Here is a 20,332-nt window from a genome sequence, read left to right as displayed (position 1 = left end):
TTTATGTATCAAATAAGCACATGAAAGGCTTCATAATTCATAAAGGTCATGTTAAATGACTGATATTATCTCGTAGAACAAAACGTATAAGATCTCCTATGCCTGTGTTAACCTCAGTCTTTATTTTCTGTATTCATCCCAAACCATATTCTTTACCCATAGGGATGGCTCAACTCCTTCCCAGTCTTTAGGACCACATGCTGGTGAGTTCTATGAAAGATCACACAGCGAGTGCACACAATCAAACATTTGTAAGTACTTTTAATTCAACAAAATGATGAATACACTTGGTTTCATTGCACAATATCATTTTATTTAACAAGAAAAATATGTAAGTCCTTTATACTGCAAAACATCTATTTGTGTGCATTGTAGCAATTACTGGTGGCTAGCAAATTGGTTTGTCCCCATGGTGATGTGTAAAGGTGTAGTGACATGTTTTGAGTAGATAGACATGTAAATTATTTTGAATGCCATGAATTAAACAAAAACATTGTATTTTCTGTATAGATAACCCAAAAAACAAATGTTGACCAGCACAAATTCATGTACAATGTTTATTTTTCATTAGCAGATAAATTAAGTTCATTACAGTTATCCAAATGCATTAATTATCAATGACTAAAATAATGAATCTAGTTTTAAAAGACAATTTAATAAACAGGTAGCTGTTTCATAGCTATCACAAGGTCATGTTAAATGACTATCATTAAACAAAAGTCATTATGTAGTAAAAAAGAATCCACCCAAAGTAATGGTGAAAACTGATCATCACACCATCTCTATCTGATACATGTTGTATCTACCAGCTCATTCCCACAGAAAACTGATCATCACATCATCTCTATCTGATACGTGTTGTATCTACTAACTCATTCCCACAGAAAACTGATCATCACATCATCTCTATCTGACACGTGTCTACTAGCTCATTCCCACAGAAAACTGATCATCACACCATCTCTATCTGATACATGTTGTATCTACCAGCTCATTCCCACAGAAAACTGATCATCACATCATCTCTACCTGATACGTGTTGTATCTACTAACTCATTCCCACAGAAAACTGATCATCACATCATCTCTATCTGACACGTGTCTACTAGCTCATTCCCACAGAGAACTGCAGAGGGAGAACTTGGTGTCAGAGCAAAACCATACCACTCAATTTAGTATGACACAGTATGTTATGTTACATTGGCCTATGAATGTAATACGATTTCTAAGATGTATAGTATGAATTACAATTCGTAAACTGTTACAAATTTGCGATACATATGATATTTTACAAATTCCAATTTGTTGTTGCAAACATTAATTAACATGCTAATAAGTACACTATATATACACACACAAAATAGTGGATTTGGCTACTTCAGCCACACCCGTTGCTGACAGGTGTTTAAAATCGAGCACACGGCCATGCAATCTCCATAGACAAACATTGGAAGTAGAATGGCCTTACTGAAGAGCTCAGTGACTTTCAATGTGGCACCATCATAGGATGCCACTTTTCCAACAAGTCAGTTCGTCAAATTTCTTCCTTGCTAGAGCTGCCCTGGTCAACTGTAAGTTCTGTTATTGTGAAGTGGAAACGTCTAGGAGCAAGAATGGCTCAGCCGTGATGTGGTAAGCTACACAAGCTCAAAGAACGGGACCGCTTAGTGCTGAAGCGCGTAGCACGTAAAAATTGCCTGTCCTATCGAGTTCCAAAATGCTTCTGGAAATAACAGCAGCAGAAGAACTGTTCGTCGGGACTTTCATGAAATGGGTTTCCATGGCCGAGTAGCCGCACACAAGACTAAGATCACCATGCGCAATGCCAAGCATTGGCTGGAGTGGTGTAAAGCTCGCCACTATTGGACTCTGAAGCAGTGGAAACGTGTTCTCTGGAGTGATGAATCACGCTTCATCATCTGGCAGTCTGACGGAAAAATCTGTGTTTGGTGAATGCCAGGCGAACGCTGCCTGCCCCAATGCATAGTGCCAACTGTAAAGTTTGGTGGAGGAGGAATAATGGTCTGGGGCTGCTTTTCATGGTTCGGGCTGCTTTTCATGGTTCGGGCTAGGCTCCATAGTTCCAGTGAAGGGAAATCTTAACGCTACAGCATGCAATGACATTATAGATGATTCTGTGCTGCCAACTTTGTGGAACCAAGTGGAAGGCCCTTTCCTGTTTCAGTATGACAATGCCCCTGAGCACAAATAGACGTCCATACAGAAATGGTTTGTCAAAAACGGTTTGAAAGAACTTGACTGGCCTGCACAGAACCCTGATCTCAACCTCATCAAACATCTTTGGGATGAATTGGAATATCGACTGCGAGCCAGGCCTAATCGCTCAACATCAGTGCCCAACCTCACTAATGCTCTTGTCGGTGAATGGAAGCACGTCCCCGTAGCAATGTTACAACATCTAGTGGAAAGCCTTCCCAGAAGAGTGGGGGCTGTTATAGCAGCAAAAGGGGGACCAACTCCATATTAATGCCCATGATTTTGGAATGAGATGTTCGACGAGCAGGTGCCCACATACTTTTGGTCATGTAGTGTAGTTGAAATGGTGCTTATTAGCTAAAATTCTAAATTTGTCCGTGATGAGATTCAAACATGAAACCTTTGGGTTGCTAGACGTTCATGAAATATGCTGACCCATCTATCCACCCGACCAACCACCATCCTATTGTTTTTGCCTTAATGGGAAATTTCTAAAATGTTTCAACTTCATATTCATCATCTCCAGCACCACCCCAACATCAACACATGTGCACATGGCGCATTAAAAAAAGGATAGAATTTCCAATGACATCATTCTATAACGCACTCTTTCCTCTTCACAGTTCCCTCACAGTGAGAAACAATATGATTACAATAGTGTTGCTCTTTCTTAATGTTATCAAATTCATTGTTACCACTTCTTTTATGAGATGAGGATTAATTGATGGAGTGACTTTAATCTTAGCTGGTCTGAGAGAAGTGATGTGAATTCTCTCCTTTATGTATACATTGATGTGTTTTTAAGGTAGCCAATCGGGTGAAACTCTTCCCACAGTCAGAGCAGAAGTAAGGCTTCTCTCCTGTGTGTCTTCTTTGATGAACTTTTATCTCAGTTGATGTTGTGAAGCACTTCCCACAGTCAGAGCAGGAGTAAGGTTTCTCTCCTTTATGTATACGTTGGTGTGTTTTTAAGTTGCTCTGATTTGAAAAACTCTTCCCACAGTCAGAGCACACGTAAGGCTTCTCTCCTGTGTGTATACGTTGGTGTGACTTTAAGCCACTCTGTTGAAAGAAATTCATCCCACAGTCAGAGCAGTAGTAAGGCTTCTCTCCTGTGTGTATTCGCTGGTGACATTTTAAGTGGCCCTGTTGAGAGAAACTCTTCCCACAGTCAGAGCAGCAGTAAGGCTTCTCTCCTGTGTGTGTTCTCCAATGAACTCTTAGCTCAACTGATCTTGTGAAACATTTTCCACAGTCAGAGCAGAAGTAATGCTTCTCTCCTGTGTGTACACGTTGGTGTTGTTTTAAGGTGCTGTGTTGAGAGAAAATCGACCCACAGTCAGAGCAGGAGTAAGGCTTCTCTCCTGTGTGTACACGTTGGTGTTGTTTTAAGCTGCTTGATGAGGTGAAGCTCTTCCCACAGTCAGAGCAGGAGTAAGGCTTCTCTCCTGTGTGCATACGTTGGTGTGTTTTTAAGCTGCTTGATGTGGAGAAACTATTCCCACAGTCAGAGCACAAGTAAGGCTTCTCTCCTGTGTGTACACGTTGGTGTGTTTTTAAGCTGCTCTGTTGAGAGAAACTCTCCCCACAGATAGAGCAGGAGTAAGGTTTTTCTCCAGTGTGGACTCGCAGATGAACTGTCAGAGCCTGTGATGTTGTGAAACTCTTCCCACAGTCAGTGCAGGAATACAGATTCTCTCCTGTGTGTATTTTTAAGTGCATTTCTAGTTTTGATAGAATTGGGAAAATCTCCTCACAATGTGGGCAGTGGTGAGACCTCTTATCTCTGTGATCTTCCTGCTGTTGCTCTCCGGATATAGAGAATGTCTCAACATGGTCTCCTGTGTGAACAACATCAGAAGAACCAGTCAGTTGGGGTGATATACATATAACTTCATATCAGTAGGCTGTACAATACAGGGAATAAAGCTATTAGGGCTGTCCCGACAAAAACAAATATTCCTGGTCGACCGAGAGTCTTGTTTTCATTTGACCAAATGTTTTAATTTTAAAACTTGTATTTTTCCATACATATGTGTTGAAATAAAATCAACTATATGGAGGCTACTGAGCTCGTCTGATGCTTTAAGCACTGCGATTGAAAATGAAGACACAAATTACTCAAGAGGCAGCCAGAGATCAATATAGCCTAACCAGAAGTTTTAAAAAATCTGTTCCCGACTCTCCTCCTCCCGCTGCTGCTGGCCTTCCGTTATGCTCCTGACGTTGCCGGTCGGCAACCTTTTTGAGTGCCAATGTATAGTACCATTTCTACTGATCTGCGTGCCAGTTATGATTTTCATATGCACATTTTCATGGAACAGTTTCATTTCATTCATAATAAAGTCTTCATATCTCAAATCAATGTCATGTGGTTAATCAAAATTCTATCAAAATGATACAAATCTAAAAGTAACTTCTATTGCCAATATGTAAAACTAGCTTTCATAAAGCCAACAAATAAAAACATTGCAGCCTGCAGGTTGAAAATATCCTGATGGAAATTGTTATCCTAACAATCAAACTGGCTACACATGGCCTGTCTGCAAGAAATTTGAAACATTGTATCAACTATTCATTTGGTCTGGCCTGTGCTAGCAAACTTGCAACATTGTATAAAATATTTTGGACCCTTAGAGTTGCCAGCAGCTCCAGACAGACAGACACAGCTGTAGGCTATTTGCACAAGGGATAAGAAGTAAGACGTTTCCACCGGATCAAAGCATGACATTTTTCCCCCTTTCATGCTGAGTGGTTATTAAAAGGTAGAGAACTGGATTTTTTTGTAGAAACAGACTTTGCTCACTTGCTGTTTGAGCTGACATTTTTTTATTTGAGAAACTCCACAGTAACGGTGAGTTAAGACAATCAGAAATAGTATCAGATCCACTCAGACAAATGTCTCGTGTGCCATACATATTTTATATACACAGTACCAGTCAAAAGTTTGGACACACCTACTCATTCAAGGGTTTTGCTTTATTTTTACTATTTTTTATATTGTATAATAAGACATCAAAACTATGAAATAACACATATGGAATCATGTAGTAACCAAAAAAAGTTAAATAAAAATATATTTTATATTTCAGATTCTTCAAAGTAGCCACCCTTTGCCTTGATGACAGCTTTGCACACTCTTGGCATACTCTCAACCAGCTTCATGAGGTAGTCACCTGGAATGCATTTCAATTAACAGGTATACCTGTCTTCCAGCTTCACCTCAGATGGCAGACCAAATAAATGCTTCACAGAGTTCAACAGACACATCACATCTCAACATCAACTTTTCTGATGAGACTGCGTGAATCAGGCCTTCATGGTTGAATTGCTGCCAAGAAACCACTACTAAAGGACACCAATAAGAAAAAGAGACTTGCTTGGGCCAAGAAACATGAGCAATGGAAATTAGACCGGTGGAAATCTGTCCTTTGGTTTGATGAGTCCAAATGTGAGATTTTTGGTTCTAGCCTCTGTCTTTGTGAGACACAGACTAGGTGAACGGATGATCTCCGCATGTGTGGTTCCCACCGAGAAGCATGGAGGAGGAGCTGTGATGGTGCTTTGCTGGTGACACTGTCAAATTAACCCGCATGGCTACCACAGCACTCTGCAGCGATACGCCATCTCATCTGGTTTGCGCTAAATGGGATTATCATTTGTTTTTCAACAGGCAAATGACCCAAAACACATTTCCAGGAGTGATGGAGTGCTGCATCAGATGACCTGACCTCCACAATCACCCGACTTCAACCCAACCCAATGGTTAGGGATGAGTTGGAGCGCAGAGTGAAGGAAAAGCATCCAAGAAGTGTTCAGCATTTGTGGGAACTCCTTCAAAACTGTTGGAAACGCATTCCAGGTGAAGCTGGTAGAGAGAATGCCAAGAGTGTGCAAAGCTATCATCAAGGCAAAGGGTGGCTACTTTGAAAAATCTAAAATATATTTTGATTTGTGTGCCCAAACTTTGACTGGTACTGTATATAAGCAATTTATATATTTGCCACTGCTCGATTAAAAAAAGCTTAGTAGACCAATAGGCTATCTATCGACCAAACAATCGACCAGTCGACTAAATGGGGTTGGCCCTAAAAGCTGTTCAACAGTTGAGGGCAAAAAGGGGTGAATATTATGAGTCATATAATCCTCCACTCACTATCACAAGGGTTAGTAACTACACAGACTCATTTCATATCATCCTTCATTCACTATCACAAGGGTTAGTAACTACACAGACTCATTTCATATCATCCTCCACTCACTATCACAAGGGTTAGTAACTACACAGGCTCATTTCATAGAACTTGTTCAAGGATGTGTGATGTCAGATTTACAGAATTACACCTGTCAATAACTTATGGAGGTCTAACTTATGAAGATAACTTATAGACAGAACCTGCTCTTACCACCATAAACAGATTCGCCAATCTTCTCCTCCTCTTCTTCATCTTTAATGTTGACATTCAGCTCCAGTGTTTGACTGCAGTCTTCCAGCTTCACTGATGCCATCTCTGGATCCTGCAGTGTAAACTGGGCTGCACTGTCACAATCAGGACCCAGTGACTGTAGATTGGGTTTATCCTCACTTTTGATGTTACCGGCCTCAGACATAATCGGAGTTGGCCTGTAGTAATGAAGAGAAAATGGCCCCCAAAAGTTATTGTCTTGACAGTTCTGGTACTTTCTTTATTTCTCTAAAAATTATATTAGATCAGGTAGCTAAACATTGAAAACACAAGGTTGCAGTATGTTTTAGGCAGCACTATGTACTATTTTCCTGAATAACCTTTTCTTCACTGTATTATTTAACTCCAATTGTATTTCCCGTTCACACCATAGAAACATTTATAGATAAAGATGGAAACAACTGAATGTGTCTGAATATTATTACACATGTAGAAAACTGATAATCATTACGTTCTGCTTCAAAACAGTAATGCAACCTTGAAATTGTCTCTCTCCCATGCACCTGCACTGCCTGAACGGAAGTACGTTGACACCACAGAGTTAGCACCACCTGCAGTGCTGGAGTCCTGAACCAATTAGTGTCATTCAGTTATTGGCCCCTAGATAGCGGTGTTAAATATTTACCAACCATAGCACACAATTTGAAGAAGACAGGGCACTAATAATTGGCTGATTACTCCTAAGAATCCCCACCCATTTGACTACTTTAAAATGGTGGAAACCCTCCCCCACACCAAGCCCCTCCCCCTGACTTTCACGTCAACAAAGTTGCGAGATCACATCTTCCTCTCTGGCAAGCGGTTTCAACTAGCTATTTACATTTGTGGTTTGGTCCAAAAGAATGGTTCATGTGTCCACCAAAACACATTGAGACATTATTTTACTGTAATATAGAAGTTACCTTTTCTATCAATACCCTTTTTATGTCTCAACTACTCAGATTGAGAGCAGAGCTACACTACTAAAACCAGAGTATCAATGAACATTAATTCTGGAAAATGAATGCTCAGTTTGTCTCGCACGGCATTGGTACCGCTAGCAGTATTTTAGCCATAGGCTTTTATACTAGCTTTCTAGTCTGTGTTGATTATCATTATACTTTTGGGGGGGGGGTGGTAGATCAGCTTTAATATTGCAGACAGATTGTGGCTTCCATCAATGTAATTGTCTGCATCATTTCCAATAACCCATAAAAAATTTAAATATACACAGTACCAGTCAAACGTTTGGGCACATCCACTCATTCAAGGGTTTTTCTTTATTTGACTATTTTCTACATTGTAGAATAATAGTGAAGACTTCAAAACTATGAAATAACACATGGAATCATGTAGTAAGCAAAAATAAAAGTGTTAAACAAATCAAAATATATATTATATTTGAAATTCTTCAAAGTAGCCACTATTTGCCTCGATGACAGCTTTGCACACTCTTCGGCAAACTTAATGACTGTGTTGGAGTCGTGCCTGGCCATGCAGTCATGAGTGAACGGGAAGTACAGGAGGGGACTGAGCACACACCCCTGAGGGGCCCCCGTGTTTAGGATCAGCGTGGCAGATGTGTTGTTACCTACCCTTACCACCTGGGGACAGTTGCAGAGGGAGGTGTTTAGTCCCAGTGTCCTTAGCTTAGTGATGAGCTTTGAGGGCACTATGGTGTTGAACATTGATCTGTAGTCAATTAATAGCAATCTCACGTAAGTGTTCCTTTTGTCCAGGTGGGAAAGGGCAGTGTGGAGTGCAATAGAGATTGCATCATCTGTGGATCTGTCGGGGCGGTATGCAAATTGTTGTGGGAATAGGGTTTCTGGGATAATGGTGTTGATGTGAACCATGACCGGCCTTTCAAAGCACTTCATGGCTACAGACATGAGTGCTACGGGTTGGTAGTGATTTAGGCAGGTTGCCTTAGTGTTCTTGTGCACAGGGACTATGGTGGTCTGCTTGAAACATGTAGGTATTACAGTCTCAGTCAGGGATAGGTTGAAAATGTCAGTGAAGACACTTTCCTGTTGGTCAGTACATGCTCGGAGTACACGTCCTTGGTAATCTGTCTGGCCCTGTGGCCTTGTGAATGTGGACCTGTTAAAAGGTCTTACATCGGCTACGGAGAGCGTGATCACAGTCGTCTGGAACGGCTGATGCTGTTGCTTGCCTCGAAGTGAGCATAGAAGTAATTTAGCTCGTCTGGTAGGCTCACTGGGCAGCTCGCTGCTTTGCTTCCTTTTGTTGTCTGTAATAGTTTGTGAGCCCTGCCACATCCGTGTAAGCAGGAATCATGAGGATAGAATTATGTTCAGATTTGCCAAATAGAGGGCGAGGGAGAGCTTTGTACGTGTCTCTGAGTGTGGAGTAAAGGTGATCTAGATTAGTTTTATTTGCATCCGTGACATGCTGGTAGAAATGGGGAAAACAGATTTCAGCTTTCCTGCATTAAAGTTTCCGGCCACTAGGAGTGGATGAGCATTTTCTTGTTTGCTTATGGCCTTATACAGCTCATTGAGTGCAGCCTTACTGCCAGCATTGGTTTGTGATGGTAAATAGAAAGCAACGATAAATATAGACGAAAACTCTCTTGGTAAATAGTGTGGTCTACAGCTTATCGTGAGATACTCTACCTCAGGTAAACAAAACCTTGAGACTTCCTTAATATTAGAATTCGTGCACCAGCTGTTGTTTACAAATATACACAGACGCCACCCCTTGTCTTACAAAAGGCAGCTGTTCCATCTTGCCGATGCAGCGCAAACCCTGCCAGCTGTATGCTATCCGTGTCATCGTTCAGCCACGACTCGGTGAAACATAAGACATTACAGTTTATTTGTGATCGAAGCTCGTCTATTTTGTCATTCAATGATTGTACATTGTCTAATAGGACTGAGGGTAGCGGCAGATTACGCACAAATAATGCCGAAAAACACACAATAGCACAATTGGTTAGGAAACCATAAAACGGCAGCCATCTACTCTGGCGCCATTCTAATTCATTTTAAATTAACAACATTCTAACAATGTTTAGTGTTACCTAATCCACATTTGAAATGATTCCACTAATTTGTATTAGTTTGCATCACTTTCAATGGGGGACTTTTATGTTGAAGGCAAACCGCAAATTCCACTATTGTGGCTAATCGTTATTCTGGCTAGCTTCACGTAGCTAGGGACAAGCGGGTACCATGGCTGCTTCCAGGAGGAGGACGGAGACGTTGGCCACAATGTTGGCCACATTCAGATATAAATGTATTATGTATAACAAACATGCCTCTGATTCTAAGGAATCATGTCAGTTCTATTCAGGGTATTTTTATCTGCAACTTTCCACAACGTTTTTGTACTGAACATCCCCAGGCGAACACGACTGTGTATTGTATGAACCTGGAAAGCCTCACAAATGAACGTGTGGTGGACCCCGCTCCGTGTGCTTGGAAAATATTTTTTATCACGTTCTTCACTCACTCGGTTTGACACGAGAAATTACACAAAACCTTTCCCAAACGTGATAATATCGTGAAGGATGTGTTATCTAATACGTTATGACGTTCTTTCGCTATTAGACAGTTTAAACGTGCTATTACATACCTGTAGTAATAAAGCGAAACGCACAACACCGTTCTGTCGTTTTCTTTATTCCGAAGAATGGTGGCAGGCTACCCGGAACTTCCTGTTTCCCACTACCGTAGTGCAACAGCGACATGTATTGGACTGATGGACTAACTACTGCTGAAGCATGTAAAATATAAAGTGAACTTGATTAGCAAGACAAATTAACCTTGGTTCAAGAAAACTAAAGGGGTGTCTGTTTTAGTGTCTAAGTTTTTCAAACATTCCATATGCATGGTCTCTGTGGAAGGCCACAGAGATAATGCCAGTTTAATAATGTTTACATATCTTGCACTACTCATCACATACAGTGGGGAGAACAAGTATTTGATACACTGCCGATTTTGCAGGTTTTCCTACTTACAAAGCATGTAGAGGTCTGTCATTTTTATCATAGGTACACTTCAACTGTGAGAGACGGAATCTAAAACAAAAATCCAGAAAATCACATTGTATGATTTTTAAATAATTAATTTGCATTTTATTGCATGACATAAGTATTTGATCACCTACCAACCAGTAAGAATTCCGGCTCTCACAGACCTGTTAGTTTTTCTTTAAGAAGCCCTCCTGTTCTCCACTCATTACCTGTATTAACTGCACCTGTTTGAACTCGTTACCTGTATAAAAGACACCTGTCCACACACTCAATCAAACAGATTCCAACCTCTCCACAATAGCCAAGACCAGAGAGCTGTGTAAGGACATCAGGGATAAAATTGTAGACCTGCACAAGGCTGGGATGGGCTACAGGACAATAGGCAAGCAGCTTGGTGAGAAGGAAACAACTGTTGGCGCAATTATTAGAAAATGGAAGAAGTTCAAGATGACGGTCAATCACCCTCGGTCTGGGGCTCCATGCAAGATTTCACCTCGTGGGGCATCAATGATCATGAGGAAGGTGAGGGATCAGCCCAGAACTACACGGCAGGACCTGGTCAATGACCTGAAGAGAGCTGGGACCACAGTCTCAAAGAAAACCATTAGTAACACACTACGCCGTCATGGATTAAAATCCTGCAGCGCACGCAAGGTCCCCCTGCTTAAGCCAGTGCATGTCCAGGCCCGTCTGAAGTTTGCCAATGACCATCTGGATGATCCAGAGGAGGAATGGGAGAAGGTCATGTGGTCTGATGAGACAAAAATAGAGCTTTTTGGTCTAACTCCACTCGCCGTGTTTGGAGGAAGAAGAAGTATGAGTACAACCCCAAGAACACCATCCCAACCATGAAGCATGGAGGTGGAAACATCATTCTTTGGGGATGCTTTTCTGCAAAGGGGACAGGACGACTGCACCGTATTGAGGGGAGGATGGATGGGGCCATGTATCGCGAGATCTTGGCCAACAACCTCCTTCCCTCAGTAAGAGCATTGAAGATGGGTCGTGGCTGGGTCTTCCAGCATGACAACGACACGAAGCACACAGCCATGGCAACTAAGGAGTGGCTCCGTAAGAAGCATCTCAAGGTCCTGGAGTGGCCTAGCCAGTCTCCAGACCTGAACCCAATAGAAAATCTTTGGAGGGAGCTGAAAGTCCGTATTGCCCAGCGACAGCCCCGAAACCTGAAGGATCTGGAGAAGATCTGTAGGGAGGAGTGGGCCAAAATCCCTGCTGCAGTGTGTGCAAACCTAGTCAAGAACTACAGGAAACGTATGATCTCTGTAATTGCAAACAAAGGTTTCTGTACCAAATATTAAGTTCTGCTTTTCTGATGTATCAAATACTTATGTCATGCAATAAAATGCAAATTAATTACTTAAAAATCATACAATGTGATTTTCTGGATTTTTGTTTTAGATTCCGTCTCTCATAGTTGAAGTGTACCTATGATAAAAATTACAGACCTCTACATGCTTTGTAAGTAGGAGAACCTGCAAAATCGGCAGTGTATCAAATACTTGTTCTCCCCACTGTATGTATATACTGTATTCTATACTATCTATTGCATCTTAGACTATGCCGCTCTGACATTGCTCATCCATATATTCATATATATTCTTATTCTTTCCTTTACTTAGATTTGTGTGTATTAGGTATTTGTTGTGGAATTGTTAGATATTACTTGCTAGATATTGCTGCACAGTCGGAACTAGAAGCACAAGCATTTTGTTACACTCGGAATAACATCTGTTTAACCATGTGTATGTGATCAATAACATTTTATTTGGAAGATCAAGAACCTCATCCACCCTGCTACCCTCTTGCAAGCGGAGACGGTACAGGTGCATCAGAGCTGGTACCAAGAGAATGAAACCGCTTCTATCTCCAGGCCATAAGACTGTTGAACAGTCATCACTGATTTGATTTAGAGAATATTGGTGACTAGCAAATTGGCTTGTCCCAGTGTGTAGAGGTGTCATGACATGTATTGAGTAGATAAATACAGATATGTATTTGAATGTCATGAATTTAACAAAAGCATTATATTTACAGTAAAGTTAACCCCCATAACTACAATGATTCAGTAGATCAATAAAGTTGCAGTACTCTAGCAGGTCTCACAGCTGCTTATGCTGATAAAACATGTTAGAGAATAGGTCAGATTTAGCTTTGTGTTGCTCATTTCAACTTCCTGTCTTGTTCAGCTTCAGAAAAACAGCAAATATGTCACTTGAAACATCGTTTTTTGGTAATTCATTATACAAAAGGGAAGAAGAGTTTGACCAGTACAAATTCATGTAAGTTATCCAAACATATTCATCATTAATGACTATCCACCCAAATGAATGGTGAAAACTGATCATCACATCATCTCTATCTGATACATGTTGTATCTACTAACTCATTCCCACAGAAAACTGCAGAGGGAAGCAGTACCACCCAGTCAACCAGCCTCATAGAGGATATTCGTCCTAACGACAAATCCAAGGTAATATCAATATCTTTAAAGTAGAAGCTAACAAAACACACCAAAACTGACCAGGTGAATAGGTGATCAGTAAAGTAAAGAGAGGCTAACATTCTATGATGCTCCCTTTCCTCTGCACAGTTCTCTCACAGTGAGAAACAATAGGATTACAATAGAGTGTGTTCGAATTTTTTGATAATTAAGTGATGGAATGATTTTAATCTTCGCTACTCAGAGAACTGATGAGGATTCTCACATTTATGTATATGTTGGTGTCTTTTTAAGTGGCCATGTTGAGAGAAACTCTTCCAACAGTCAGAGCAGGAGTAAGGATTCTCTCCTGTGTGTATATGTTGGAGTGTTTTTAAGTTGCTCTGCTGGGAGAAAATATTCACACAGTCAGAACAGGAGTAGGGCTTCTCTCCAGTGTTGAATTATGAACTGTCAGATCCCTTGATATTTTGCAGCTCTTCCCACAGTCAGAGCAGGGATACAGATTCTCTATTGTCTGTATTTTTAGGTGTATTTTTAGCTTGATAGAATTGGTCAAATCTCCTCACAACGTGGGCAGTGGTGAGACCTCTTAGCTCTGTGATTTTCCTGCTGTTGCTCTCTGGATGTAGAGAATGTCTCAACATGGTCTCCTGTGTGAACATCAGAAGAACCAGTCAGTTTTTGTGATATACATTTCAATCAAATTTATTTTATAAACCCCATTTTACCTCTGCAGTTGTCACAAAATGCTTTACAGATACCCTAACCTAACGTATAAGGTGTAAAAGAAACACCTAAATGAGGTTGACAGAAACCAGAAGCTTCCGGTTTACAGGCTTTGGCTTCCTCTCTGCCTTCTTCCTGAAAAATGGATGCTCCCGGTGTTTGTCGACTCCGCTGAGGGTGCAGGTACCGAGACTTAAACCCCAAAGGGCAAGCAATACAGAAGCAGAGTGGCTAGTAAAAACTCCTTAGAAGGAACCTAGGAAAACCGTAGAGGGGAACGAGGCTACGAGCAGTGGCCGCTCCTCTTCTGGCTGTACTAGGTGACAAATTACTTGATATATAGTGCCTTCGGAAAGTATTCAGACCCCTTGACTTTTTCCACATTTTGTTATGTTACAGCCTTATTATGAAATAGATTAAATCGTCCCCCCCCTCATCAATCTACAGTCATGGCCAAAAGTTTTGAGAACGACACAAATATTAATTTCCACAAAGTTTGCAGCTTCAGTGTCTTTAGATATTTATGTCAGATGTTACTATGGAATACTGAAGTATAATTACAAGCATTTCATAAGTGTCAAAGGCTTTTATTGACAATTACATGAATTTGATGCAAAGAGTCAATATTTGCAGTGTTGACCCTTCTTTTTCAAGACCTCTGCAATCCGCCCTGGCATGCTGTCAATTAACTTCTGGGCCACATCCTGACTGATGGCAGCCCATTATTGCATAATCAATGCTTGAAGTTTGTCAGAATTTGTGGGTTTTTGTTTGTCCTCCTCTTGAGTATTGACCACAAGTTCTCAATGGGATTAAGGTCTGGGGAGTTTCCTGGCCATGGACCCAAAATACTGATGTTTTGTTCTCCGAGCCACTTAGTTATCACTTATGCCTTATGGCAAGGTGCTCCATCATTCTGGAAAAGGCATTGTTCATCACCAAACTGTTCCTGGATGGTTGGGAGAAGTTGCTCTCGGAGGATGTGTTGGTACCATTCTTTATTCATGGCTGTGTTCTTAGGCAAAATTGTGAGTGAGCCCAATCCCTTGGCTGAGAAGCAACCCCACACATGAATGGTCTCAGGAAGCTTTACTGTTGGCATGACACAGGACTGATGGTAGCGCTCACCTTGTCTTCTGAATCCCCTTTCCGATTGCCCCAAACAATCGGAAAGGGGATTCATCAGAGAAAATGACTTCATCCCAGTCCTCAGCAGTCCAATCCCTGTACCTTTTGCAGAATATCAGTCTGTCCCTGATGTTTTTCCTGGAGAAAAGTGGCTTCCTTGCTGCCCTTCCTGCCCACCAGGCCATCCTCCAAAAGTCTTCACCTCACTGTGTGTGCAGATGCACTCACACCTGCCTGCTGCCGTTCCTGAGCAAGCTCTGTACTGGTGGTGCCCCGATCCCGCAGCTGAATCAACTTTAGGAGACGGTCCTGGCGCTTGCTGGACTTTCTTGGGCGCTCTGAAACCTTCTTCACAACAATTGAACCGCTCTCCTTGAAGTTCTTGATGATCCGATAAATGGTTGATTTAGGTGCAATTTTACTGGCAGCAATATCCTTGCCTGTGAAGCCCTTTTTGTGCAAAGCAATGATGACGGCACGTGTTTCCTTGCAGGTAACCATGGTTGACAAAGGAAGAACAATGATTCCAAGCACCACCCTCCTTTTGAAGCTTCCAGTCTGTTATTCGAACTCAATCAGCATGACAGAGTGTTCTCTAGCCTTGTCCTCGTCAACATTCACACTTGTGTTAACGAGAGAATCACTGACATGATGTCAGCTTGTCTGTTTGTGGCAGGGCTGAAATGCAGTGGAAATGTTTTGGGGGGATTCAGTTCATTTGCATGGCAAAGAGGGACTTTGCAATTAATTGCAATTCATCTGATCACTCTTCATAACATTCTGGAGTATATGCAAATTGTCATCATACAAACTGAGGGAGCAGACTTGGTGAAAATGTATATTTGTGTAATTCTCAAAACTTCTGGCCACGACTGTACACACAATACCCCACAATGACAAAGCAAAAACAGGGTTTTAGAATTTTTTTTACGGAAATATCAAATTTTCCTACGCTTTACTCAGTACTTTGTTGAAGCACCTTTGGCAGCGATTACAGCATCGAGTTCTCTTGGGTATGACACTACAAGCTTGGCACACATGTATTTGGGGAGTTTTTCCCCCATTCTTCTCTGCAGATCCTCTAAAGCTCTGTCAGGTTGAAAGGGGAGTGTTGCTGCACAGCTATTATCGGCCAGCTCTAGCAAGCGTTTTGGTGGTTCCAAACTTCTTCCATTTAAGAATGATGGAGGTCACTGTGTTCTTGGAGACCTTCAATGCTGCAAAAAAAATGTGGTACCCTTCCCCAGATCTGTGCCTCCACACAATCCTGTCAATCCCTACGGCTATTTCCTTCAACCTCATGGCTTAGTTTTTGCTCTGACATGCACTGTCAACTGTGGGACCTTATATAGACAGGTGTGTGCCTTTCCAAATCATGTCCAATCAATTGAATTTACCACAGGTGGACTCAAATCGAGTTGTAGAAACATCTCAAGGATGATCAATGGAAACAGTATGCACCAGAGCTCAATTTCGAGTCTCATAGAAAAGGGTCTGAATACTTATGTAAATAAGTTATTTATGTTGAATTTTTTTTAACAAAATGTGTTATAATATTGAAATATTTAAACAAAAACTGTTGTCGCTTTGGCATTATGGGGTATTGTGTGTAGATTGCAGAAGGAAAACTTTTATTTAATCAATTTTAGAATAGCGCTGTAACATAACAAAATGTGGGGAAAAAATCAAGGGGTCTGAATACTTTCCAAATGCACTGTAGCTAATTTAGAAAAACGGGATTGTCTTTTTCTCCCCTTTTTAACATTACAAATAACAATGGAAATCAACAACTCTGTCTGTTGTCGTATGTTTCTTTCTAGTAAGTATTTCCCATCCTGGAGTCTGAGACCTTGTGGAAATCTGTGGTAGAGAAGAAGAATGTATGACAATTTGGACACTATGTTATCCTATAGTAGTTATCATCATGCTTTCCATAGTTTAAGCTATGGCTAGCTAGGCCTTGCTAACTAGTTATTGTGTTATCCAGCTAGCTATAAAATTGCATGCTAACACGAAAGATTTGTATAACTAAAACAAGATAGACCATACCCTGTTTTTCCCGATGGGGGACTTTTATTATGAAGGCAAACCGTAAATTATACTATTGTGGATCATCGTTAATGTGGCTAGCTTCACACAAAGGTGAGTCCAGCTAGCTAGCGAGTAGCGACCATAACGTAGCTATTTGCCAGTTTATTTTAGGTAATTTAGCTACAGTGGCTAGTCAAGGTCAGAAAACTATCTAGCGTGCTAGCTAATTCACACAAAACTCAACCTACTACATGGTAAATATATTCTGTACAATGTGCTATGGTAACCTGTTAGCTAGCTAGCTAACCTAGTTGGTAGGCCTAACATTAACGCTTCGAACACACCGACTGTGTCATTGCATCACTGCTGCATAACATTTTGCGCAGCTAGGCAACTATACTGATGCAGGTACCTTTTGCAAATGGTCGCATGCCGTTGGACACATGGAGGAGAGAATCATTTTCGCAGTATCCTCAAAACCGTGTCTTTTTGACACAACTGCTGACAGCTACAGGGACACAAACACAAAAAATGCTGCTTGGAGACAAGTGTTCACGATAGTAGGATTACCAGGTCAGTTTAGTGGTGAGCTTGTGATAGATGTGGCTAGTTAGCGTTAGCTAGCTAGCTAACCTAGCCAATGAGGTGTGTGTGTATGTGAAAGAAATAGTCAAATAAATTATGCTAGTTACTACCCCTGATAACTTTACCAAATAATCATGTTTGAAAGAGTGTGAGTGTGTATGCTAGATAATTAGTAATAGAAATGGTAGATACTACTGTACCCCTGATCATTTGGTCAGATAACCGTGTGTGTGTCTGTGTGTACAGTAGGTGACATGTCCATGATAGCTATCTAATAACTATAGTTAACTTGGTAATGGTTTGGCTTATCATGTTCATGTCTATGTAGAAGAAGACTAGGAGGAAGTGGAGAGGACTCAGGGACAGGTATCAGAGAGAGAGAAGGGCAGAGAAAGATAAGAAGAGGTCTGGGTCAGCAGCTTCAGGCCAGCAGCCTTGGCGCTTCTGCCACATTCTTTCTTTTCTGGATCCATGTATTGTGCCTAGGGCAACGAGTGGCAATTTTACAGCCACACCCTCTACTACGTCATCCACAAGTGTTGTCGCCACCGGTGCATCAAGACCCTCAACGTCACCTACAAGTGCGACCATCACCTCCACCGGTGGAGTGAGACCCTCTACAACATCATCCACGAGTATGACCACCACCGGTGCAGTGAGACCCTCTACAACATCATCCACGAGTATGACCACCACCGGTGCAGTGAGACCCTCTACAACATCATCCACGAGTATGACCACCACCGGTGCAGTGAGACCCTCTACAACATCATCCACGAGTATGACCACCACCGGTGCAGTGAGACCCTCTACAACATCATCCACGAGTATGACCACCACCGGTGCAGTGAGACCCTCTACAACATCATCCACGAGTATGACCACCACCGGTGCAGCCATGGAAGATGATGAAATGGAGGAAGCACCTCTGGATCTAGGACCACCTGAGATTATTATGAACCTCACGGAAGTGACCACTGAGGACCTCGTTGAACAGGATGTGGCCGTGGAGAGAAACAGAGAGAGAAACAAAGAGGAACAATGTCACACCAGGCGTCATCGGAGGTACCAGACCCCAGATCCACTCAACTCATTTCAGCAGAGGCTCCTCCAAGCCGTCGAGAGGGATGCAGCCCAACCTGATGCTCACAGGAAGGAGGATGAAGAGACCCTCTTTGCCATGAGCCTGGTGCCAACCCTGAAGAGGCTGCCTCAGTAAAGACAAGCAGCAGTCAAGGTTAAAATGTATCAGCTGCTTTTCCAAGCCGAGTTCAATGGTACGTTTTTTTCTCTCCGCATCACAGGTAGTGTCATAAGTGTGCGACAGTGAAGTAAAGTAGGTCGTTTTTACAGTATAGTCATATAGGTTAATTGGTATTTCAGATCAAAGTATTAATATGAGGCAAATGTATAGCTGTTGTTTCTGGGTTAGAAAATATCCTAAAACAGTTTGCTGTCGAAATATCTGCCTGTCATATTCATCTTTTGATCTGAAATACAAATTCCATGAGTAAACAGCAAGTATTACCAACTTTACCACACTGTTCCTATATTTATGCCACTAACTACACTATACAAGCAGTATTTAGTTAACATAAATCTCACCTTTTATGGTGTCATATTATGTTAAGCTTGTATGTGTTGTTTTTCTCTTCCCTTCCCTTCCAGAAATGTAGTCAATTTAGCCGACCAGCTCACAGGAAGGACAGGAAGAGGAGAGGAAGGACAGGAAGAGAGGAAGGACAGGAAGAGGAAGGACAGGAAGGACAGGAAGAGGAGAGGAAGGACAGGAAGAGGAGAGGAAGGACAGGGAGAGGAGAGGAAGGACAGGAAGAGGAGAGGAAGGACAGGAAGAGGAGAGGAAGGACAGGGAGAGGAGAGGAAGGACAGGGAGAGGAGAGGAAGGACAGGGAGAGGAGAGGAAGGACAGGAAGAGGAGAGGAAGGACAGGAAGAGGAGAGGAAGGACAGGAAGGACAGGAAGAGGAGAGGAAGGACAGGGAGAGGAGAGGAAGGACAGGAAGAGGAGAGGAAGGACAGGAAGAGGAGTTGTCTGGTTGTTGTTTTGACCTCCCTCATTGTACCTTTCTTTTCACACACGTCAGTTCTGTTTAAATTCAGTCAATTCATAAAGTCATTTGTTTATAAAGTCTTAGGATAACATTCATTATTAGTGTTACATAGATTTCTGAATTGAAACTCATACGGAGTTTTCACAGATGCTCTTGGTGTCTTTACGAGACTAAAGGTCAATATATTTATTTCATTTAAAACCACTTGAAAACCAGAGTGTTGAAACTTTTTGTGAAGTTATGTTCCATCGACTGGTCCATGACGTCCAGGGGCCATTTGTTTGTTTAGCTGTGTTATGGCTACATATTATTTCCTTTTTTTCAGAGACACACACACCTCTTCATACCTCAGATCTCCAGTGCCCTGCCCTCTCTCTCTTTATGGCCATGTCTGAAGTTCCCCTACTACGTCTAGGCTTTATGAGTAGTCCCTGTATCGGTCTGCAGTTGTGCCAAAAATACATGCTCTTGCTGTTCTCTTACAGATTACACGCTACACATAAAAAAACATGTTTTTTTTATACGCACGCACACACACCTCTTTCAATAGTTTTATATTTATTTTAAAACACACATACCTGTCATGTTCTTTCCTGTACTTGAATACTTATTAAATTATGTTTTCATAGTCAGTTGTTTCAGTTGTTTATTAATATCTCATTTAG

General features: G+C 41.6%; 3 protein-coding genes across 6 annotated transcripts in view; 1 reads left to right on the top strand and 2 right to left on the bottom strand.

Moving 5' to 3' along the window:
* Positions 1-20,332, bottom strand: part of LOC139533039 (zinc finger protein ZFP2-like) — a 319,515-nt gene that overhangs the window by 184,295 nt on the left and 114,888 nt on the right. The gene's annotated exons all lie outside the window — the stretch shown is intronic.
* On the bottom strand, positions 292-10,351 carry LOC139533070 (zinc finger protein 135-like). The gene is made up of 3 exons (XM_071331296.1): positions 10,263-10,351; positions 6,624-6,841; positions 292-4,058 (listed from the first exon to the last, which is right to left on the bottom strand). Exons 2-3 carry the CDS (start codon positions 6,826-6,828, stop codon positions 2,959-2,961), a joined length of 1,305 nt encoding a protein of 434 aa, XP_071187397.1. The 5' UTR covers positions 6,829-6,841; positions 10,263-10,351; the 3' UTR covers positions 292-2,958.
* On the top strand, positions 17,099-20,299 carry LOC139533088 (uncharacterized). Of its 3 annotated transcripts, none has more exons than XR_011666688.1 (2): positions 17,099-18,873; positions 19,993-20,299. XR_011666688.1 is itself a non-coding variant. In XM_071331322.1 (2 exons), exon 2 carries the CDS (start codon positions 18,234-18,236, stop codon positions 18,813-18,815), a length of 582 nt encoding a protein of 193 aa, XP_071187423.1. In that variant the 5' UTR covers positions 17,099-17,584; positions 17,925-18,233; the 3' UTR covers positions 18,816-20,299. The 3 variants fall into 3 exon arrangements, 1 of the variants encoding a protein (XP_071187423.1); XR_011666687.1 differs by having other exon boundaries at positions 19,265-20,299; XM_071331322.1 differs by having other exon boundaries at positions 17,099-17,584; positions 17,925-20,299.

The sequence above is a fragment of the Salvelinus alpinus genome, chromosome 10, assembly GCF_045679555.1.
Source record: "Salvelinus alpinus chromosome 10, SLU_Salpinus.1, whole genome shotgun sequence".
Classification (NCBI taxonomy): Eukaryota; Metazoa; Chordata; class Actinopteri; order Salmoniformes; family Salmonidae; genus Salvelinus; species Salvelinus alpinus.
Note: the sequence above shows the minus strand (reverse complement) of the source record. Positions and strands in the feature narration are given on the sequence as shown.

Excerpts from the sequence above, each read along its gene's own strand:
- LOC139533070 (XM_071331296.1), bottom strand. The coding sequence starts at position 6,828 with ATGTCTGAGGCCGGTAACATCAAAAGTGAGGATAAACCCAATCTACAG. Across the intron at positions 4,059-6,623 it reads TGGCGAATCTGTTTATGGTG|GAGACCATGTTGAGACATTC; the intron begins GTAAGAGCAGGT and ends TTGTTCACACAG.
- LOC139533088 (XM_071331322.1), top strand. The coding sequence starts at position 18,234 with ATGACCACCACCGGTGCAGTGAGACCCTCTACAACATCATCCACGAGT.